The 24,447-nt window shown below is 38.6% G+C and overlaps 1 protein-coding gene across 3 annotated transcripts in view; it reads right to left on the reverse strand.

Moving 5' to 3' along the window:
* Positions 1-5,484: 5,484 nt before the first annotated feature.
* The window catches only part of ADD3 (adducin 3), a 118,284-nt gene continuing 99,321 nt past the window's right edge, over positions 5,485-24,447 (reverse strand). For 2 of the 3 annotated variants that reach the window (XM_028095620.2, XM_028095619.2), the window contains exons 4-15: positions 20,466-20,617; positions 19,220-19,300; positions 18,219-18,368; positions 17,590-17,733; positions 17,372-17,470; positions 16,076-16,258; positions 15,261-15,518; positions 13,622-13,741; positions 13,086-13,172; positions 10,054-10,177; positions 8,362-8,457; positions 5,485-7,729 (exon numbers count right to left, since the gene is read on the reverse strand). In XM_028095620.2, coding sequence (XP_027951421.1) covers positions 7,437-7,729; positions 8,362-8,457; positions 10,054-10,177; positions 13,086-13,172; positions 13,622-13,741; positions 15,261-15,518; positions 16,076-16,258; positions 17,372-17,470; positions 17,590-17,733; positions 18,219-18,368; positions 19,220-19,300; positions 20,466-20,617 — 1,787 coding nt within the window. In that variant the 3' untranslated portion in view covers positions 5,485-7,436. The remainder of the gene's footprint in view (positions 7,730-8,361; positions 8,458-10,053; positions 10,178-13,085; positions 13,173-13,621; positions 13,742-15,260; positions 15,519-16,075; positions 16,259-17,371; positions 17,471-17,589; positions 17,734-18,218; positions 18,369-19,219; positions 19,301-20,465; positions 20,618-24,447) is intronic. The other variant, XM_028095621.2, reaches the window with a different exon arrangement.

A 24,447-nucleotide genomic window follows, 5' to 3' on the forward strand; every position in this document is an offset into this window, starting at 1 on the left:
GCCATTGCCCCACAGGAAGCTGAGGAAGCGCTGCCCTTGAAGCCTCAGCTGGGGCTCCTACACAGGCTAGGAGACTTGCAGTCCCGCTTTCCTGCTCCGGACACCTGACTGGGACGTACACTTCCCTGACGGAGACCACTTTACCAGATTGTGCTTCTGGCTGATTGCCATGTCCTCCAGATTCCATGTTTCACCTGCTGGGCTGGACTTCCTACTAGCTGCTTCAGCCCAAGCTGCTCTCCCCACGCCTGACTTTGCTCAGTGAGTGGGTAGAATTCCAGAGCTTGCTCCACCCAGTCTGCCCTGTTCCTCTGCAGTTAATTGAGCCATGCTCAGCTTGACTTTAGCAAGGATATGTGCATGTACTCTTGCTCAATATTAACCTAAAGGTCAAAATGGAGACATGAGACCATACTTATACAAAATCATTTCACATACATGGTTTGAAGACAGAAAACTACTTAAAAGATATTTTAAAAATGAAAAGTCTCAGTTACCACACAACATATTTTAAAAGGCTTAACATACCCAAACATCAGGTGCAGTGGGAGCCTAACCCCACCCCCGTGGACCAGTAGCTAATACTTGGAAAACATTTTTGGTTGTCTGAATAGCCTCAAATTACCTTTAAGTTGAAATAATTGAAGCCGACATTTCCAAAATAGAAATCAGGTAGGAAGTAATCTATAACCTTAACTTGTGAGTCCAGTAAACAACCATGAAGAGTATGCCTGTGCCTGCCGACCAGTTGGCCATATCTCCCTACTTCCCCTAAAACTGAGTGGGTCACCTATTCTGAAGTCAAAGTCTACCAAGCCAGCCACCACTGAAATCCAGGCCCTAGAGCATTACTCAACAGGAAAGGGTGAGTTCTAGAACGCAACAACGACTTCCTCCAGAGCTCCTGCTCAGTGAGAATCTTCAGAAGCTATTGCTTTTGGAAAAACCAATTAGAAAATACTCTAACATTAAGGACAGACACTAGACTGGCATATCATTGAAGAGGGTCTAGCAGCACTGCAGCTCTAAGTCCAGGCTGGGACAGTCACTACCAACATTTGTTTTTATTTAATTTATTTATTTTTAAAGATTTTATTTATTTATTTGACATAGAGAGAGACAGTGAGCACAAGCAGGGGGAATGGCAGGCAGAGGCAGAGGGAGAAGCAGGCTCCCCACAGAGAAAGGGGAGCCCGATGTGGGACTCGATCCCAGGACTCCGGGATCATGACCTGAGCTGAAGGCGGTCGCTTAACCAACTGAGCCACCCAGGCGCCCCCAACACTTGTTTCTAAACCCAGAAAAGAGGACCAGTGGGAAATCCACAAAACTGTCTACCTCTTAACTCCTGCATTTTATAATCATACCACTTTCCTCATTTGCAACCCATCTGTTAGAATATTACTGCTATGGGACATCCAAGTTTTTCTTCAAAAATCTCAAGTCTAAATATCAGCTTGAGAGGACACTGTTTGGTCTAAGAAGTCCAATTAAGTAATACTCCAGATTGGTCTTTCCATAGGGCTCATACATTTAGTGGCTTTTTGAGGGGCAGCCTACTACAAGTAGACAAACAATGAGGACAAAGTCTTGTCTACAAGACACAAGATTATAAACAAGATTTTGTTCTATGTATTTTGTCATTTTAAAAGCACAGCTAAAAAGTTTTGGAATAATTTCTTAGAAACTTCGTATTTATCAGTGCACATCCAAATTAGATTAGTAATACTACTCTGGTTCCTCTTTTGCTTTTTACAAAATTGGATTAAAATCAATGTTATTGATTTTAAGGTATGGAATTTAGCAAGGAACTAGTATTTTGTCTAGCGATGGGAATTACCTGGGACTGAAAATAAGGGATTTTTTTTGTTTTTTTTACTATTGTAAGCAAGGTCAAAGCTGGCCCCAGAGAATGACAAAACCTAAAGCACTTTGTGTAGAAATAAAACAAAAGGTAGCTTAATCAGTAACATTCACCATTGCTTTGGTATCAAGACTTACCCAACCAGAAATTATACAGGCCTTAGAAATAATTATGGACTGCATATATACCTATCTTTCTGCTAGATAAAACATGTAACTTTTTTGCTATGGAAGGAATATCAAAAGGTACCAGTTTATCATTTAAGGTATAAATGACACTTAAAATATTACAGGTTGCATCAATAAAATCAGCACCTTGATTAATTTGAGAGAATACACAAAACTCTCTGCAGATTTGACACTTTAGGAAAAACAATTATTGTTTACATAATATACAGGCTCAGTCCTGCAATAGGTTTCTCTTAACGATTTCTGTAACAACATATTAATTTGCCAAGAACTTTAGAAAACTGTATATTTATTCCTAGGTTACGACTTGATGAGCTTCCAGGGGAGACTATGGCACAGTAGAAAAGCAGGAGATGCAGACGTGAAGCCCTTTGCTTAACTCCTGGCTTCGCTGCCTATGAGCTGCATGATGTTAGGCAAGCACAGTTTCTCTGAAGGACTGATCCTTCTTAAGTCAGAACAAGAAAACGAGGCTGAAGGAATAAATTAAGTAATTTGGTATCTTTAAACTTTCCTCAACCTTAAAGTACATCTAGCAATGCATAATCAGAATAAAGTCCTAAATGGAAGCTCAAAAATATTTTGAATGAAAGTTCTCATGATTAATTAAAACTAAATTTAGACCCAGGATTGCCCTCTAATGGTCATCTTTTAGAAATGAAATCCCCTTGAAAACTACTGAATTTGCAAGTTACTTTTTCTTTTTTTTTTTAATTTTTTAAAGATTTTATTTATTTGAGAGAGAGAATGAGATAGAGAGAGAGCATGAGACGGGGGAGGGTCCGAGGGAGAAGCAGACTCCCTGCCGAGCAGGGAGTCTGATGCGGGACTCGATCCCAGGACTCCAGGATCATGACCTGAGCCGAAGGCAGTCGCTTAACCAACTGAGCCACTCAGGCGCCCCGCAAGTTACTTTTTCTATCGAAAGTTCCCCAAAAGGCTTATCCTTGTTCTGATCTCCAGCAAGTATGCTCGATGTTTCTCCAAGAAAGATCATCTCCAAGTGTATTTATTTAAATAAAGTTGTAAGTAAATAAAAATACACTTCTGATCTTTGAAACTACTTGTATAGCCAGGGGCACCTGGCTGGCTCAGTGGGTAGAGCATGAGACTCTTGATCTCAGGGTTGGGAGTTCAAGCCCCACACTGGGCCTACAGCTTACTTTATTTTAAAATTTAAAAAATAAAAGGTCAAGGTTTAAGAAAAAAAGTAAAATTACTTCTCTAAACAGTCTTTTCAGATTTTTAAAATAACAGTTTCCTTGGAATGTTTCTCCTGTCCCCAACACTGAAAACCAAAAAGGAAACACAAGGAAAAGATAAAGGGCTTTTACCCAAGTCTTTTTTGCATCTTAAGCAAAGGTATAGAGATACCTTGTCTTCCAGGTGTCATGGTGAAGATTCAAGGGGTGCTCCTTATATTAAAGGATAGTATCACCACAGATCACTCCTACTTTGCAGGTATTCATCAACTTCTTCATTCTTGGGGTGACTTGTTGAGAAAAAGAAAAGTCTTCCAAATCAAAAGTTAATGTTTTATCCTAAATCTATATCCCATCTTATATCAAAACGTGAATTCAGCATGGTTGGACTTATAATTCAAACTAAGGAAACTGCCTTAAAAAAACCTCAAACATACACTGGAGCCACACTGGGTCTGGCCCAAAGGTAATTTTAAATATCTGAATTTTGATGGGTGAAATGCTAGTACTCCCTTCTCATTTTCTGTAAGCCTTAGTCTCATTATCCACAAAATGGGGATAATATCTATTTTGTTGGGATGTTGGGAAAGCCAAATGAGGTAATACATGAAAAGCACTTAGCATAATTTTTGATAACGAAGGCATTAAGAAACAAGAGATTATCAATTAATCTCCCCAGTCAAAACATGCCAATTTTTGAAGAAAGCATTATATTGCCATTCAGAGGCACAAGGAGTCATTTTCTACCATGGTTTCTTCCTGACACCTCACTTCAAATATTGTTTCAATGTGTTTTCCACCATAGGCATTAGAGTCCTTGCCGGTGGTGTGTGAGTGAAATGGGACTTCTTAAGACAACAAAGTTGAGAACAATCTAGCGAAGAGAATGATAAGCAACAAAGGAAATGTCTTCTGAGTTCTGGGTATTTCACAACAAACATGGTGCCTACCGACTGTCGGGGAAGTTACAGGCAAGAACTTAATCCACATAGTGAATTGTTAGGTCTATTACACCCTCTAGTGGCCAAAAGGAAGATTGTTCTTTTAAAAATCAGTTTGGTCAAGATGGCAATTTGGATGTGTATATGTAACACCCTTGAGTCAAAAAAATAACCAGCTTGCCTTTATGTGTTTTTTGCCTATGTAAAACAAAACAAAACAAAACAAAAGAAAACAAAAAACCCTAAAAGCTAATGTTAAGAGAAGCCAATGCTGTCACAACTGGATTCATTCGGTTCTCTCTATTCACTGCTGAATGAAAACACTAAACACTAGAGGAAGAGGCGCAGGCAGCACACCTTCATGCCATGATGACTCTCAAATGTAACTAAAGTTAGTGGTCTTTGTTGCTTTATGGAAGGGAATTTTGAAATGAGTATCTTTCTAAAGCAGCAATTTTTCACCACAGGGTTATTTACAAGACAAGGTAATAATTAAATATGCCCAAGACTATGAATCTATTCTTCTCTGCCCAAAACCCTTCATTTTTATAATGGGTAATTATAGTAAAAACTTCAATTAACCAGAACCCTCAATTAACATGATTTCCCCTCTTGCATTCTATTTTTAGGACAAAGTAGAAAAAAGAATCACAAGAAGTCATTCCTATGAAGGATTGGGTTTGAAAATCTTCTAGGATGAATTATGCTAAGGAGAAAAAACCCAGAATAAAATTACATTCACACCATGATAAGCAATATATATGAGATCTACCTATAAATCATCAAGAATTGGAAGGGAATAGATTTTCAATGTTAATGTGCTGGAATTGTAACCTATTTTCTATTCTTTTTATGGTCACATTGTTACATAAATAAAAGTCATAGATAAGGGTAACGTATATAATAAACTCAGCACATATTCTGCAACATTTTCTATTCTGCATCCATAGATCTGGACAGTAGAACTGAGACTGAGAATCAAAGTCCTAAGTCCTTCCAAGATCTTGAGATCCCAGAGATATAGTTAAGGTCACCATACACTGTCAAGATAAAAAATAGGTCACTTGGGGAAACTTTCTTCTAACATGAGCTGAAACAAGAAGGGTTTTTATATAGTGAATTTTCAACTGATTTGAAAATAAATTTACCAAGACATCACTTATTCAGAAGCAACAGCCCTACTCAAAATCTCACTGTGGTTAAAAAAAAAAAAAAAAAAATCAAAATTCCACAAAGTAATTTAGGCTAAGCAACCACCCCTGAATTGAAAGTTCGTGATACCAAATCCATCTATTTAAAATACTGTTTATTTGTGATTTAACATTAATTAGCATTACATCTAAGAGCAATATCAGATAACATTTTACATTTTCCACAGGACACAGAGGTTCATTGGCTCATTCTTTATGCCAAAGCAAGTAAATAGAGGCATTAGCAAAAGGTGCAAATAGTTCACTGTTGCATTTAAAAAATATTTATGCACATTGCATTCATTTAAGATATATATATATTTAAAAAGTTATGGAAAAGCATAGTTCACAGGTTACTGTTTCTACATACGTTGTAATACAACATAAATGATGTAGAACATAAAAAAAATCCTCAAATACAGAATTAAGCAACTGAAAGTTTCCACTAAGAGATTAAAACACTGATTCCAGTAGTTAGTGAGATCTAGAATGAAATTTCCAGGCTCTGTTTCAACTTTGCATCATCATACAAATACAGTCAAACAGAACCAGCCCCCGAACACACTGTAATCAATGTGATTTTTTTACATGCCAACTCACCCTCCAGAAACACTTTGGATTATTTTTACCCACTGACCATTTCGGATCATTGATTTTACACTGATTTGTGACATCACTTGGGTGAAGGGGGGAAAAACTATATTAAGTCTAGGTTTAAATTTGTATTTACATTAGAAAGAAAGTTAATTGAAACAAGATAAGAAAATTTTGTAAAAAATCAAGAAGTGGTAGGTTTTCTCACTGGGGATCAGACCCACTGATTTCTTCTAGTACTGCCTTCTAAAGATACAGAAATTAAAAGGAATTGACCCTTTTAAAACTCAAATATCAATGAAGAAATATGAGGATTTTGGCAAAGCAGAATTTTAGCAATTTGGGACATGTTTCAAAAAAACTATGCTTCAAATCCTATTGTGACGATGAGTCTTTATCAAACTAGAATTCTTTGCATGACACCACTTTTGTTCCCTTCATTTTTCACTTTCTCTTTTCCTTTTCATTTGGTTACCGTATGAGAGCTTCTTCATTTGTTAGCAATACTAAGAGAAAAATACATGATAAGGTTCAAATATGAATCTAGTTATACCTTGAAATGCTCTAATCCCCTTTTGATACCAAGTCCCTGGATTCTTGAATTATATTTAAGTATACTTAGTACCAAGCAGCCTCAAATATGCTCTACGGTTATATGATTGGCTAATATGCTTATGATGCTTAAATTGAATGGTATATAAACATCTCAACATACAAAAATCGTTTTTGCCAGAGTTAAACTAAATAACCCATGTTACGTGTACAAAATCCCCTTTGTTGAAAAATAAGAGGCTTTCTAAACTAATAAAAAAGGAAGTTTTCAAAAATTATAGTTTACTAAAATGATTTTTTTTGGCAAAGAAAGTTACTTCAGGTGAGGAAATTTTATACTATGAATAAAATTCCAAATGAATCTTTTCCTAAACTTTTTTTTAAAAAAAATTATGTGCCAGTGTATACTAATGCTATAGATTCTTAGAAGCTTTTAAAGCGTTCTGTTAATGCCCACTGAAACAATGGGAACCCAAAAGGTACAGTCAATAATCATGGTAAAAAATTATAATCTGATTACCCAGTGAAGCAGCTGCTGAGAAATAAAAATTCTCTCGCTTGTTCCCTGGTAATTTGTTTCCAACAGATATTATGCAGAAGGCCTGAAGTAATTCAGACAGATACCTGTTTGTGGTGAATTATAGTAATACTTCATGAGGGCAGAGCTAACTAAAACTAGCAAGTATTTAAAAATTCAAAAACCTTTTTTGGACATAAAAAATGAGAGATGAATTTGAGATTTTTTTTTCATAATGTTTTTCTTTTAGTAAAATCTCTTTCCAGTTCTTAAAGTCCAGTTTGCTACATACCCCCAATCTTATCTACCACTGCATATTAATGATCAACTTAAATGTGGTATTTAAATGTGCAATGTCACATTGTAATAATTATAAAAAAGACTTCAGTTAGGCTTCAACTTTCTCCTTTTTTTTGTTCTTTTTCAGAAAGGAAGGAGTACGGAATTTCTTCTTTTTCTTGGATGGTGATTTTGAAGGTGAGCCTTCAGGTGACAGGACTTCTTCAATTTTTTCTGGAGACTTAATGGTAATCTCGATGTTCTCTATGGTCGTGCTTGTAGTTAACCTACTTACTCGCTTAGCAAGCTCATCTTCAACATCATGCATATCATCCTTGCCATTCACTACCATGACAGGCACTTCCATGGAGATGAAGCTCTTGGAAAATAGCTCATGGTTTTCTACAAAAGGGGAGGGTTTTTTTTTTTTTTGGTTATTTTATATAGTTAACATCTTTGCTTTATTTTACAAAACTGAAACGTTTCAGCAATGTACTAAGGCATTCACTTTAATTTCAATAAAGATAAACCATTATCTTAATAGACTATGGATCTAGTAGCATGAAGCTGATTTTCTCACATGGTATAAAGGGGAAGGGGACAAAGTTTTTAGACCAAAGGATGAAGGATAGATAAGTCTGGTTTGATGATTTGACAGTTTCATTGTAAATCAAGTCAGTATAAATGAGGAAGACAACATGTATTTTTCTTTAATTTTGGGGTCATTTGGCAATTAAAACTGAAAAAAATTTCATGCTTCTGATTGGAAGATGTGGGACAAACCACTTTTAATTTCACAAATTCTTAAGAACTACTGGTTGCCAAAATCCCGATTAAGGTAAATCAATATAAACTATGAACAAAAGTAGCACACCATTTAATAAAAAAAGAGATATAAAATTATTGGGAGCTTTAAGTAAAATCCACGGCAAACATTGCAATCAGGCATTCAATTTCTTTACATGAAAACAAACGACAGAGGACAAACTCTTAAGACTAACTCAGTGAATGCTATGGGAAGTTACAGTGAATACCTTCTAATTTTTCAGGGATATTTTGCGGTGACTGAGTTTGAGACTGAATTTGTGAAACAGATGAAGCGTCATCTGAGAGTAATTCCTGCTCAGCATCTGTTGGATGAGAGTTTAGTTAAGAGCCATGCAAAACAAAGAAGCATAAGATCTCAGGGAGGTTAGTGCATACTTCGAACACCTGCAGACATATGATAAACTCTTCAGCAATGAGCTGAGCATGCTAACAGCTATCCCATATATCAATAATTACGCATTAAGAGGAGGTTAATGTGTTAACATTTCTGGCTGCTAATAATAAGTTTACATACATGCTTACTATAAGGAAGCATGGCTACTCACAGCCCAGGCAAATAATATGTATGCATTTAGCTTTTGCTAGAGTGTTAGAAAACCAAAATATATTGAGCAGCCAGGTGAAAAGAAAGATGAAGTCTCACCAATAATGCTACATTCATGAGGCAGAATGCCTCACTGAATTTTTGAACAATATCCAATTAGTGATTCCTGTCAGAGCAATATTAGTGAGCTAATTCAGAAGGCCATAATGAATGTGGAAGAAACTATTTATAAAAAAAATATATAAAAGGTGACGGTTCTAGAGTGCAGTATTTATTACCTGGCATCTTTAGGCTTTCAAAAAATGAGAGATTAAAGAGGGACCATTTTACAAAATAGAAAAACAAAGTTTCCAACCTTAGGTTAGAATAAACAAATTCAATAATACCACTTGGAACATTTAGCATCATCACATTAATGAGTCAGGATGACTCCCTCTTGTGACAAAGGCACCAACTAACATACTGATAAAAATCATTCCCTGGATGATCCAGTTGTCAATTCTTTCTACACGATACCTAACATGGACAAAAATTCTTTATCTATTGGTTCTGTTCTGTTTTGGGTAAAAATTTCAACTGTATGTTGTAGATGCTCTAAAGCAGAGGCTTTTACCCTTTTTTGGGGTCACAGACTTCTTGTCCCTTACCCTGAGTGCCCTCTTTCCCCAAATGTATTTCATATAAAATTGAGCATATATTTTTCAGATGGCTCATGGACTGTCTGGAGCTTATCCAAAGACCCAAGATTGAGAACCCCTGCTATAAAGAATTTCTTATTTTTGAGAAAAAGGGAGCTAGCATTTAATTAGCTGGGGTTTCATGAACAACTTTTAAATATAATCCTTACTTAGGGTTCTGAAGTCAGAAAAACTCAACCTCATGAGAGTGACCATGTGCTTAAAGAAAGTCACCTCAAAACTTTGGCAGTTTGCTTTCGAGATTATAATACTGGCACCTTGCAACACCCAAAAACAAGAGAGATTTTACAAAGTCTTAAAGACATACAATATATGCTGTAATGTTTAAATCTATTACTGTATCTGTATTTACTTTAGCTGATAATTCTTTACTTATCTGTGGATTTCACATTACTATGAAAGACTTTCTGCTAGCCATCAGATTGCTTTCAGAAGAAAACTGTTTTCTCTACATGTTAACATACATGGACTATGGTGGCTCTCTGCATTTTAGCTCCACCCACACTCAGTAAGGTCTGGAGAGATAACATAGAACAATCAACTACAGAAGGAACATTTAAAAAAAACAAAACAAAACACTGACTGCCTTCCATCCAACTCAAGGTGTTCTGCTGTTAGTAGTATGGTTATCAGGCTTAATCTGAAAATGAACTAACCTTCCAGGCCCTGCTGTTTACGTTCGATTGTCTTCTTATACTCTTCAAGCTCTCTTTCTGTGAGATGACTGAAGGGGTTGGGAGGAGCTGGTGGGGCCTGATCGTCATCTTCAAATTGCATGGTCTTGCAGAGAAAAACATTGAAAGATCAGAGGTTATTCTTCAGAACTGGGTTAGGGGTTCTGAGGGCTCCCAGAATGATGGTGGGAGGATGGTAGGAGACTGAAGATTTCTCCAGATAAATGGCCTCAGATAAAAGAACAACAGATCTTAACACTTGGGGATTCTCCAGAGAAACAACCAATGACCTTACAGTGAAGCTCACCAGTTCCCAAGCTCTGCACACACCCAGAGCATCTGACTGGCTTTTCAGTGCCCCGTTCTTAAATATAAACAGACTGCCATGTATTACTAGACACCCGAGGAACGCTTCCAACATGGAAGGGAGAAACCAGGGAACAAAAAAAAAAAAGAGGGAACTCAGAAGAAATAAGGAAAATAAAGGTAGCTGAAAAAATTTAAAATTGATTCCCTTAGAGCAGTAAGAGAAAATGTTGTATCCATGAAAGACTAGGATGTTATTTAAAGATTTTAATTATTTATTTGAGACAACGAGCGCACAAGCAGGGGGAGTGGCAGGGAGAGGGAGAAGCAGGCTGCCCGCCGAGCAGGGAGCCCGATGTGGGGCTCGATCCCACGACCCCGGGGTCATGACCTGAGCCGAAGGTCCTGGTTCTCCACTCCTTTGTCTAATAAAGGGTGAGTCATTTGGTTCTATTTTTAACTTTCTGCCTGTTTGAGTCCTCCCACCCTGCTGACCCAGAAGAGGGAGGGGAAGGGCGGGGAAGTGCAGAGAACCTCCTTCTGATCCTAGAGGGCTCCTAGAAGGAGGCAAGCCCAGGCTGGGAAGGCCCAGAGGATGGGTGCTAGACAATATGGGGAAGAAGGAGGAGGTCTCACAGGGCCGGCAGTGCTCCAGGATGGGTCCTTGAGGGGTGGAGGGGACAGTCCGAGCTGAAGGAGGCCCAGTGGACTGGAGTGGATCGGAGGTGGTTTTTCCAGAGCCCTAGGAGGCAATCTCCCAGCAGATCTCTGGGCTAAGAGCCTCCACAATAAGAGAAATCCCATGAGGAGGCTGGTGTGGTCTCACCTCCAATCCTTCCCAAATCCACCGCACCCCTGGACTCAGCCATCCGTCCCAGAGACCCTGGCTCTAGGGTTAGACCCTGGGTCGGGATACTGCCCCCATTACCAACGGCAAGCTCTTAGGCAAGTTGCTTAACCTCTCTGGTCTTCCATTTCCCTTGTCTGTAAAGTGGGATGAAAATACCACTTACCTCATAGGATGGTTGTTGGAAATGTACAGGCGACCCTGTATTAGTACTTTTAAAACCTAGTGTAGTGCCTTGAACACAGCAAACACTCAATACTGTTATTTATTAATATTATTATGGTTATCGGGGTGCCTGGGTGGCTCAGTTGGTTAAGTGTCTAACTAGGGCTGTTATGATCTGGGGGTACTGGGAGCCGGTGTGGGGTTCCCTGGTCGGTGGGGAGTCTGCTTGTCCCTCTCCCTCTGCCCCTCTGCCCGCTTTTTCTCAAATCAATCAATCAATCAATCAATCAATCAAGCCTAGGGTGTTATTTAAAAAAGAAACATTCAGGGAATAAGAAGTCTTGAAAATTTTTCCAAAATATATCAAAACAAAATTAAACAGAAGGATAAGAAAATAAAGTCAAGCAAATCTCCCAGAAAATAGGAAAAAAAGACAAAGGGATGGAAAATGGGAAAGAAAAATCAAAGAGGTTCAACTAACAGCAAATCTTGACAGAAAAAGAGATTGAGGAAAAAACTACTGAAGAAATAGATTTAAAAAATTCCCAGAGCTGAAGGCTAGGACTTTGCAGATTGAAAAGGGTTACTGAATGCTAAGAAAAAAGACTAAAAGAAATCTACTACAGAGCACATCATCATAAAACTTCAGAACAGCAGGGATGTAGAAGAGATCTAAAAGAATAGAAAAGGGCCCTACACAAAGTCACGTGAATCACAGTGCTCCTCTCAACAGTAACATGGAGTTAGGGGACAACAGAGTGATGCTTTCCGTATTTTTGAGGCAAATTATTCTAAACTAGAATTCTATGTCTATTATATGAACATTTGAGGGTAGGACAGGATTTCAAGCTGTTACCTTCTGTGTATCCCTTCTCAGAAAGCTAGGAAGAAGATATGTTCATTGATAAAGGAATAAATCAAGAAACTGGAAGACACGATGTAGGAAATGGGATACTACACAGTCAAGAATCAGAGGAATCCTCAGGATGAGACTGTGCAGCTGGCCCGAAGAGCAACCAGTCCACATCGGGACTGGAAAGACAGTAATGCAAGATTACCTGTTACCTTTGACCCTTTGGAAAATAATAAGAAGGGCTTTAATTTTCCTTTGAAAAGTTTGGGAAGAACTAAGCCAATGTACCCAAAATACTAAGCCAATGAAAAAAGGAGGCACTTATTAACTCCAGGGGTCAGAGACTAGTATAAGAAAGGATTTGTAATCATGGGATATTACCTGGCTCAGCAGTAAACACTGAATAATGTGAATAATAACATTGAAAGCTGATCTAACCAGGAAACTGTAATATAATCTTTCCCCCACATTTTCTCATCTCTGAAATCAGGATTCATCTAATGATTGATAGCTTCCTACAATTATAATTGTGAGGGTCTTTTCTCTTTTAGTGATATACAAAACAACGGTACTTCTTACAGTTGATGACATAGATTCGATGACATCAACTGAGATCTAAAATTAACAGGCCAAGAACTCTTTAGAAACGTGAAGATAAATGCTAGAAGAAAGTCCTTGCCCCTGAAAATTGGAAGTTGAAGGTGATATTTTAAGTCTGGCAGTTATTTGACTTTTCAACTTGTGCTTATATTAACTTTAGTAAAAATAAATATTCATGTATCAAAAACAAAGAAATTAATGTGGTAGATCAAAATCAAAGATCGTATTACTTCATGGACTTACAGAAGGAGGTTTATCCACAACAATTCCAGCAAGCAACTGAGACTGTGGTCCTGCTGTTTTCAAGTCATATCGGTTTTGTTCTCGAATCTGAATTGAAATACAGTAAGAAGTTCTTGGGGACAACTATGTAGATGACCTTTACTCTCTCTTTTCCCACAGGCTTGCTATTTGCCCACCCAGAGCCTTTTTCGTTCCTGTCTCCACCCATCCCAACAACTCACATTCATCTCCTCCACTCTTTCTGATGTGTGATTTCTATTGTCTTATGTGGTTAGAGAATTACATTTTCCACTAACGCCAGGGCTCACTTTCACTAATACAGCAGCAATATGTTTAATACTTCTTCCCCGTGTAGCCCACTTACCAGTGAATAGCACAGAGCTGGAGGTATTCAACACAAGCCAAAATTATACTGAGTTTCAAAATCTTCTTTATTCAAACCCCAAGGTTGGTATTAATCAGATTTAATCACTAGTGATTTGAACATAAAATGGTATAAAAAATGCCTCCCCTGGCCCCAGAAGACCACATCTCACCTTATTTCTCTTCTCTAGTACCTCATTCGGGTTTGTGTTTAAAGGAACAAACTGATTTGGATCTTCAATTTTGATAGGTGTTCCACTACTAACTTTAGAAGAATCCTCTGCTCTCATCCACTAAAAAATAAAAAATTTTATAGAATGAAGCTTTGTGTTAAGGAACAAGGGTAGGTTCTTGGTAACTGTTTATTGACTCAAGGAGAGGGAGCATACACTGCCAATACTTTAAAGAATTTCACTAAGCAGTATTTAGTGGTCAATTACTGTATATCTCATACTAGTTAGAAAAAGGCTCACGATCAGCACTCACTTAAAAAAATGTGATTACTATTTACATGAATACTCATTTATATGGCTACTTAAATTTTCTCCTTTTGGCATTTTCAAATATGATGTTCAAAACATTCCAAGCACAGATACAGAGCTTGATCTTGTATTAACTCACATTCAGAGATGGCGCCTGCATTGAAGTTTCTTCAACTGATGATGGCTAAGTCACTGAAAAGGACTCAAGGCATCCCTTAAAATTTAGTTTTCCAGACTTCATTTTTTATTTTTGGCTGCCAGAAAAGGTCAACCCCCTGACCAGCATTTTACAAAGAGGGTAATCTGGTAGTGACCCATAATATAACAGAATGATAGGGATAGAAGAGCCTTATAGAATTCTTCTTCTTCACCCCATATTATATCCCTAAAAGAAGGCTAATATTCATCAATATTAATAATGGTTGGCCATCAGTCTCTGTCAATAAAATTAATTCTGGGAAACTAAGGAGTTTAATTATGTTCTTTTCCTAGGAGATAAGAAACCTTTTTTTTGTTTGTTTGTTTAAGATTTATTTATTCGAGAGAGTGAGAGACAGCACAAGCAGGGTCAGAGGGAGAAGCAGACTCCCCTGCTGAGCAGGGAGCCCGATGTGCGGCTTGATCCCAGGACCCTGGGATCATGACCTGAGCTGAAGGCAGACGCTTAACCGACTGAGCCACCCAGGTGCCCCAGGAGATAAGAAATCTTATAGACTAGGGAGAAACACTTTGATGTCTAGGCACTTCCATATTGAATGGTACTGATTGATAGAATGAACAATTTTGAGTCTTTAGAGGATATTTGGTGATAAGCACTCTAAAACTAAACCAAATCTGAAGCAAAATGTTGAAAAAGACAACCCATTTCTCTCTCTACAAGATCTTGCCTAAGGATAAATATGTGCAGTAATTCATGAAACTTTGGCACCATTACGTTTCCATAATTTTTATAGCTTTGATTCACTGGTGTAATATAAACTGCAAAGCAGTAGCTAATAGTGGATTAAGAAGAGGGCTCCAGAATCATTTTTGTATGCCTTCAAATACTGACTTTACTATGCACAAATGATTAGTTAATTCCTCTGTGCCTCAGTTTTCACATCTATAAAATGGGGGAGAAAAATAGTATCCTCTCCGTATTAAGAGAATTAAATGAGAATTCACTTATGGCCCATAAAACAAAGTATCTTGTTACCAAGTTTATAACTGATAAATGACAGGTTATTATTATTATATTCTGCTTTCCCAGTATTTTTAACAGAGAACATTCAATTCAGGAGTAACTAGGCAAAATATTTCGTAAAGGTGAACCATATAAATAGTGACATACTGTGATTTTGGTCCTGGGACTGGTTTCACCATTCCGAGACTCCTCAGGCACATTCACTTTCATGTAAGTATTTGGGGAGTTCAGCCATCTTGTTTTTTCCCGCTGCTGCCTCTGTGCCATATATTTGAGAGGAGACAGTAGCACTGTGTCATCCTCGAAGGAAAAAGCAGTCACAGTTGCCGGGATCTCCACATCACTCTTGTGCCTGGGCTTCTCTCGAACGAGAGGATGCCTGTAAGCATAGCCTGTTCTATACCCCTAAGGGACAAAAAAACCACATCTGAAGCAATCAAACGTGTACCAAACACAGCATCTGGACTCCAATTCTTTAAATAAATGATCAAAAAGACTCCTTTGTTGAAAAACAAAGGGGAAAGTATCTTTCAAACCCCACATAACCTCCACATAACACTAGAGTTGAAATTAAGCAAATTTCAAGATTTGGTTAAAACAGATTCCAGCTGACAATGCGATTTCCACTCACACAACTGTTCCTGACAAAGGTAATTTCAAAACTGCTGACCAGAAACATTTTCCTAGCTATTTTCCAGTTTTTTGGAAGCCAAATCTCAGTGCTCATTTAAGTCTTTGTTCCAGGGTCTGAAAGCAATCTATCTTCTGACCCTTAGTGGAAGAGGGTAAAATCTTAAGATGACATTTGCATGTTTTACCGTATGATTCTTAAAAATGTGGTAAAATTACACTGGAATGCCAGAGGCATAAGGAGGGCCCCAGATAGTCCAAAGGAGGATGGAGGCATTTGCTCTTGAATCTGAAGACATGAAAACCAAGCTTATGTACAATTTTTCACCTACCAAATTATCCAGAGTCCTCATCAGCCCTTCAAACTCAATCTCGCCAACCTTCCATTTTTGATGGGAACCCATATTCACTCCTCCTCCTCCAGATGCTACCACAGTGTAAGTGAAAGCTTTGTACTTCTGAGGATCCAGCACAAGCAGATTGTCTACTCCACCTGCCCCTGCTAATGCCTGCACCTGTAATCAATGGCAAAATAGAGAGACACAAGACTGTAAAGATTATAAGTATTTTACCTTTAAAAAGGTATAATTTTAATTCAGCAAATACCTATAACACTTGCTCAGGCTACTAACAACAAAAATAAGGCAATATACTTGTGAAAAAAGGCAGCTGAAGTATCTTTTCCATCTATCTGAAAAAGATACCTTCCAGGATTCTGACCCTCCCTGATGGAAAACACATTTAGAGCCATTCCTTTTAACATATTTCAAGAAACTGAATTCTCTTGCCAAATTTTAAAGTTATCTTGCAGTTTTCCCATGGTTATTTTTTTTTTTTTTTTTTGCTGACAGTTCTAATTTTAAAGGAATATAGACACTATACTGTGAATTTAAGGATATTTAGGCAGAAGAAGTCAGCTCATCTTAATCAAGCTTTTCATAGCTTCATTTGAGAAGAGGAGGTACTGCTAAAGCAAAAAAAAAAAAAAAAGGTTAAGACATTAAAATTGACAGAAAAGTTTTTTCCCCTTTTTGTGGCCCTTCCAATAAATTAAGACTATTACCATTTGCTTCAAGAGAATCTTCTTGAAGATGGAAATTAGGTCTGTTAAAAATACATTCAGCTTCTCTGAGAAAAAAGTGGCTGATAACTATCCAACTTATTATAATAAGTCTGAGGCCGTGCAGTTGTTAGAAACTGCACAAATTCATAAGACTTCTGGCCCTGCTCTTACACTTTTTATAGAAATGGCTATAATACATCTGATCTTTGAGGACTGACAGTTGCCTCTGTTTCTCAATTAGCACCACACCACTTCAGGGTAAAAACAGAGATGTGTACAATTACACTATCTTAAAAAGCAGGATTATGGGGAAAACGATGTTTATGAGGCACTCAGATTTGTGTGTGTGAATTTATATATGACATTTTTTTCCCGTCCTATTTTCAATTCAAGAGATAACTGGGCTGACCCCTTTTATTCAAGTAAAACAGAGCTTCTCTTAAAAGACAAACGAAACAAAAAGCCAATAGGACTTTGAAAATAAGTAAATACAAAACCCATCTCAACAAGCAAATTACAAAGCAATAAAAAAAAAAAGTGGGGGAGAGAGGATAATTTTTCCTACCTGAATCTCACAGGCTATCTGCACGTTAAATATATAATGAAAAGCCTCCTCAACTGTTTCTCCAAGGGCTACCACACCATGATTTCTGAGTACCAGCACCTAAAATAGAATCCCAAAGCAATCACTTTAAATAACTGGCATAGCTCACACTGTTTTCATCAACAGCAACAGGAACAGCAACAAAAATAGCTCCTTTGATAGAAACTCTACTTACATACCTTACAACTTGGCCCCAGAACTTTCTGCAGTTGAATTCTCTCCTCCTGTTCATCAAGTGACCCTTGGTAGTCATAATAGGCAATATCTCCCAGGATGAGGGACTCTTGAGAAATTGGAAGGATCCCACACTTCATGGAGGATACCTATTTGATTGGGTCCACGTCAAGAGGACACATTTAGTTACTAATCACACTCTCCTAGGAACCTGATTCTTTAGTCAGCTCAGGAAGCACTGGCCTATTCACTGTGTTCACCATTCCAGCCCATCTCCTACTTCAGCTCGTCACTTCTTCCAGAGGGGGGAAAAAAAGGATTTAGGGGATACAAGTCAACTTAAATGTTGTGCCAAATATTATGAAAGAAACTTTGCTTCAAAGAACTCAGTACCCAATTATTAGCTGATTAGTTAAAAAGGCCAATGCTATCTCTCCAGGTGTTTCCTACAATGTCAAGCATTTGGTCCAAAGGAACTTTTGCTTTCTGGGTATTCAGAGGATTAATATTTTGAATATGATTCTGAATGATGGGGTGTGAAAGCGTGCAGGTAGTAAAGCATCATGTAAGGAAAACCATGAAAATTAAATACACTTCCCAGAGCCATTGCTGGTTTTAGTCTTCAGCGACTTACAGCTGCTGTTGCAAGAGTATGGATGTGGATCACACACTTAACATCAGGACGTGTGGAATAGATTGCAGCATGGGGACTGAAGCCTGTGTGGTCAATTTTCAAATTAGTACTTCCCTGATCAACCACTTCTCCTATTATATTGACTTTTACCTGGAAAAAATCAGAGAGACATATTTAGTTGGTATCAATGTATCAAAGACATGTATCAAAGTCTGCCTGTGGTCCACCAGCTAAACCAGGGGGTGGCAAACTTTTTTGTCAAAGACAAACAGTAAATATTTTAGACTTTGTGGGCCTCTGATGCAACTACTCAACTCTGCCACTTTATGTAGAACCATAAAGAACTGTAAAAAAAGAAAAAAAAGTGTGGCTTTGTGCCCATTAAACTTTATTTACAAAAAACAGGCAGTCTGCAACAAAACTTAGAATTTATAAGAAGTTGTTTCTAAAAAGCCAAATAACTTAAAACTCTTCACTAAAGGTCTGGATGAGGTCTGGCATTTACTAAACTTGCTGGAAAATCTCCATTTGCTAACACTGCAGCACCCAGAACCAATGTAGTTGCTGCCATTCTAGAAGCCAATGATACTGGTTATGAGCATAATCATGGAAAAATAAAATGCTACACAGTCAGCCCCTCTGCTCAGACCAACTGAATTTTGCCGAAATCTATCTATAAAATACACATAGACTTTGTGTGTAGGTTTTAAAAAAATTGCAGAGTATACAGGGTGGAAAAAAATTCAAAAGATTCCCTTCAAAGCATGGATAGGTTCACTGATAAGACCAACTTATTTATTAGTCTCTTCAACTACCTTGTTCTTCTTGACCCCTAAAGCTTTTCTTAAAAAAATCAACATAACCTTCCAAACTCTTTCCTGTTCATTAGCAAATGTTTTCCCATCCATACCTTCTCTTGTTCTGTCCTGTACTAAAAACTAAAAGCTGTCAGAAAAGCACAAAGAAGGACAGAAAAAGTAACATAGGAATGAAAACTATACCAAATTGGAGGCTGTGGCTTCAGAAAAAGACAGGCCTCTAGGAATTATTATTATGTGGTCTTGCTCCTTACTTATTCTCACCTGAGAGAAAGAAAAAAAAATAGGGAATTACTGTGAGGTGTTCATATTTTGCAGTGTAAATACGATGGGGAATATATTTGCAGTGAATAACTGTAAGAGATTGGGGGTGGGGGGAGGTTGACAGGAAGCAAGAAAGCAGAAATTAAAGGTGTGCAACAGAAAACTTTCCTTGAAAACTTTTCTTCCCTCAACACTCGAGCACTTGCTAAACATTTCTGACATTAGCTTCTCATTTACTGAACTTAACCTGAAGTGTTATCCTGGGAGTTCTTTTTTTTTTTTTTTAAAGATTTTATTTATTTATTCATGAGAGACAGAGAGAGAGAGAGAGAGAGAGAGAGAGAGAGAGAGGCAGAGGGAGAAGGCTCCCAAGGAGCAGGGAGCCCGATGCGGGACTCGATCCCAGGACTCCAGGATCATGACCTGAGCCGAAGGCAGTCACTTAACCAACTGAGCCACCCAGGCGCCCTATCCTGGGAGTTCTAAGGTTGCTTAGGGTCAGCTACATTCATGAGAAAATATTAACTGAATGTGGTAATGACTATAATTTCGATTTACATCATGGAAATTAAAGGAAAGGGGGCAAAGGAAAGAGAACAGAGTCTCTTCTGGGGAAGGAGCTGAAGTGGAGATGAAGGGGCAACTAAGGAGTGGCTGGGAGAGAAGAGGTATAAGGAAGACTGCGCCTGAGCCACTTCCACCACCATAGTTTCGTACTTTTTTGCTTCCAAATATTGTCTGGCTTTCCAGTGTGACAACATTAAAACAGATAATGGAAAAAATATACTTAAAAAATAAAGCTCAGGGAGGAAACTTCCCTGACCCCCTCTATTTTTCCTGCCCCAACCCAAGTGCTTTTTAGTGACACTCATGCTCAAATATAATTAATATGGAGAGAGAAAATTCTGCCAGAAGAATTTCTTCTTGGATAGGTTCTATAGCTGGTTTGAACAAAAGGGATACTACAGACAGAAAATGGAGAAGAAAGCGAGGTTAACCGTAGCCTCTCCCTTGGAGATAAGGTTTAAATCAGGAGTTGGCTGTAACCCAGAATGCTAGGTTCAGAAAATGAAGTCTGACTGGACTTACGAGTAAAGGTGAGAGGAGTACAGCTGCCTTCTGGCTGGGATTTTTTAGAAAAGGAATCGAAAGCCAAGGAACTCACGGAGATGTATGTATTTGCCAGCTGTGCCCATCCAAACAAGTCCACGAGTCTGTACAGGCTGGCAAGCTTACAGCGGGTAAGCTTTTCTCCCTTCACGTATGAGGCTGTATCTGCCCCAGGAAGGTCACTGATAGGTGTGACCATGCCGAGACCTAAAAGGAAAAGTTGTGGAGAGAGATTCACGTCAAGGAACGCGGTACCTGGAAGCAGCCTGAGTCTGCGAGTGCTCCAGCCTTGTAAATAATGATGTGAAACTTCTCAGCCCACACAACGTTCCTTAGCTTATCTTCCTTCACATGAGTACCCGGAGAGCAAAAATGCACATCAGCAATCTTCGCTATTTCGTCTAGTACTGGACTTGTGAGGGAGGGACTTGGTAGGAAAATGGTCACATGATCCTAATGGCCAAGGTGTTATCAATATTGACATTATTGCTAATTTTATGATGAAAAGATCTCAACAGAAAGCCACTTTTCTAATAGCCCTTTTGACATTTATTCAAAAAAAAATTATTTAAGATAGAGAAGAATGCATTCAAACCGGTCTGCCTTTAGCCATCACTAAGCAACAAAACCTAGTCTTGGGCTTTCGTGATCCAACCGCTAACTTCAACTGTGACCATGTTCCACTTTCTCACATTTACCACCTCTTCCCTGGAATTCTTCTGCAGGCCTGTGTGACACAGCCTGGACCTCCCATTCCCCTTTCATCTGTTGCTTCCTTCTCCTCCAACCAGCTCTCCTCCCTTCTGTCCTCTGTGGCTCCTTCCCAAAGCTCAGTCCCCCACTATGCTCCCCTCTCATTTTACTTTTCCCCAGGAAAACACTACAGACTCTTGAATTTTCATTGTCACTTCTGTGTGGAAGACACCCTAATCTTTACCTGTGACTAGGGCCTCCTGCCCACCCTCCAGCCTGCTGCTTCTAACGGCCTGCAACGCAACAACATACAGATTAAAAAGGTCTAAAAGCAATTTTATCTCCCCGCTTTTTCTGACCTTCTCACTCCTCCTCAGTCTTCTGATGTGCTGGTACTACAATTCCCACAGTCTCACACAGGAAGTAACCTTCCCTGGGCCACCAAACGTAATTCATCACCATGTTCCGTCATCCTTTGCCTTCCAGGTTTCCTCATTTTCCATCCCTGAGTTCGCCTCACATGTAATGCTTTCAATAGGCCGCCTCATTTTGTCCTTGCCTGTAGCCCCTCTCTTTGTAAATCCATTCTATATAAAGTCATCTTTTGCCTCACTACTCCCCTGCTCAAAGTTTTGCAAAAGCCCAACGTGAAGGCCTACAAGGGCCCAGGAGATTCACGTAAGGGCCGAAACTGGGCCTGCTGCAACTTGTAGGCACTAGAGAGGGCACAAGCCTGGGCTGAAGGGGCAGCTGACGCTCTGCAATCGGCTGCTACCATGTGAGAGTTGGAGGTCGGGGCGAACATTTCAACAGAAGTCTCAAGTCTACACTCGAATGTGAGAGCTTCTCAAATGTTCTGAACTAATTCAAAGAGTTTCAATATGTAAGCCATACATTCAAAACAGTATAATTTTTAACAAAATTTCAGAGGCAGCTGTGAATTGATCTCTCACTCTCCCTGCCAATGTTAACTTCTACTTTCCACAACACAACATAAATTTTCCAGCCAAATTGGCTGATTTCTAGTCCCTGACCTCTGAACCATGGAACACAAATCTCCTACTGCCATGCCTTTGTATAATCCAGCCAGCAACTTTGGCAGCTCAGCTCCTCTTTCCTGCTATGATATCTAGGACACTCACAGGATAGCTCCTCTTATTATTCTGGTCTTCCCCGACCTGTCTTCCTCTTCCAATTTTCGAAATTTTCTCTTCAGACTCTTTTCTTTCCTGCTTATACCCCCTTGAATGATTATTTAATCAACGTACACAGCTACGAGTAATACTTCTTTATGTCCATCTTCCAAGCCACTCCCTTAAGCTCTAGGACTGTATTTCCAACTGTGGCCATGTCTTGGCAGCTCTTGGCAACTTTGGCATGCCTAAAGTTGAACTTCCTCCATTTCCCAAGCCAAAGAGATCCCCAACTCTGGACATTCCTATTTTTGTCTAATTATACCACAAAATTTCCCAGTTAATTCTTCACACAGAAACTATAGAGGTCTTTCTACATCACCCTCCTGCTTAAAATGGCTTTTCGAAGTTAGAATAGAATCCAAACTTCCAACTCTGGCTGGGAAACCCTGCATAATTCAGCCTCTGCCTATGTTTCTGACCTCACTTTGTTCTACTTGTTGCCCCAAACCCATGCTCTCCAGACATAATCTTTAATTTTTATTCCTTGAAGAGACCACCAAATTCATTCTCATCTTGTTTCCACCTGACATTTGTACTTATTCCTTCTACCTGGAATGTTTTCTCTCGATCTTGGTATGGTTTGTTCCTTCTTACAGTTCAGATTTCAGTTTAAATGTCACCTTCTCAGAGAGATTCTCCCTCATCATCCAATCTAAAGTAGTTACCTAGTTCCTCCTATCAAATCACCATCTATTAATTATTTGCACAGCACTTCCTATTATCTGACCATTTTCTTTAGTCTATTTTCTGTCTCCACAAGCACAGGAAACTTTGCCCATCTTGTTTATCACTGTATTCCCTATCTCTAACAGGGTGCTTGGAACATAATAGATACTCAATATTACCGGAAGAGCAAAAACAAACTAGCTCTACCTTCAAATTTTTCTGTTCCTTCTTATAGAAAGTTTCTCCCAAGCTAGAAGAGTGATTTTGGAACTCATAGTTCTTCTCCCACTCCATCCCCACAATACCACATCAAACCTGTCACTAAGTCTTCTCTACTCTTCCTTGGTGATGCCTTTCTCGTTGATCTCTTCCTTTTTGTACCCACACTCCTATTTCAGTTCAAACACTTACACATCACACTGGGACTCTTTCAAAAGTTTTTTTAAACAGTATGTATGTGCCAACATGCTGGTCCACTGTGAGTTCTACAAACACACCCTAACCTTAGCATGTTTCCATCATCATGTCTCTTTTTATGCCATTCCTCTATTTTGGAAAGTACTTGAATTCACTGACTCCTACTTATAAATCTTTAACCAAAAAGAAACAAAGAAAGGAAGAAATGAAGGAAGAGAAGGAAAATGAAAGAAAAGAAAAAGACAATCCTTTGACTCTAACATGAAGCAGTCCCTGACAGTACCTTCTGGCACTCCATATCTGTTCTGGTATTGCAGTGAGTTCTGTACATATCTTGCTGAGATATAAAGTGCTTATAGTGTTCAGCTCACCAAACTGGTGCTCTCACCAAAGAGCTATTATTAAATGAATAAAATGTCTTCATTCCTCTTTCATACCAAATTCTAACTACTCCATCTTCAAAAGCCTGGTTAGTTCAGGCCTCTCTTTTTCCATAGTTTTCTCAGTCCACTTCAGCCAACAATCAATTCCAACTCTGAGTTCATAGCCTTTTAAAAGGTCATTGGACAATTTCTTATGAACTGCTTTGTAAGTTTTTCTTCTATAGTTATCTTGCAGTTATAATCATTTTTGCATTCATGGAATGTCTCCTCAACCAAAAATATACATTTATCTAGGACAGGGCCCTTGTCTTATTTTATAATCTTACAAAGTCTAGTAAATGCCTGGTTGGGAAGAAAAGGTAAGAGATTTTAACACTTTGTTACTCTAAGTATTAGACGTTATAAACTTAAGGACTGAACCAGAGCAGAGTAGGCTGCCAGAGATGTACAGTGTTCAAAGTAGAGAAAAAAATCATAATTTTTTAAACTTCCCAAAACTATTTAAACGACATCGATGGAACTAGAGGGTGTTATGCTGAGTGAAATAAGCCAGAGAAAGACAATTATCATATAATCTCACTAATATGTGGAATTTAAGAAACAAGGCAGAGGATCATAGGGGAAGAGAGGAAAAACGAAACAAGACAAAACCAGAGAGGGAGACAAACCATAAGAGACTCTT

This window comes from Eumetopias jubatus, unplaced genomic scaffold (assembly GCF_037043125.1).
Source record: "Eumetopias jubatus isolate StellerSeaLion01/CBP00866 unplaced genomic scaffold, mEumJub1_p1.0 scaffold_17, whole genome shotgun sequence".
Lineage (NCBI taxonomy): Eukaryota > Metazoa > Chordata > Mammalia > Carnivora > Otariidae > Eumetopias > Eumetopias jubatus.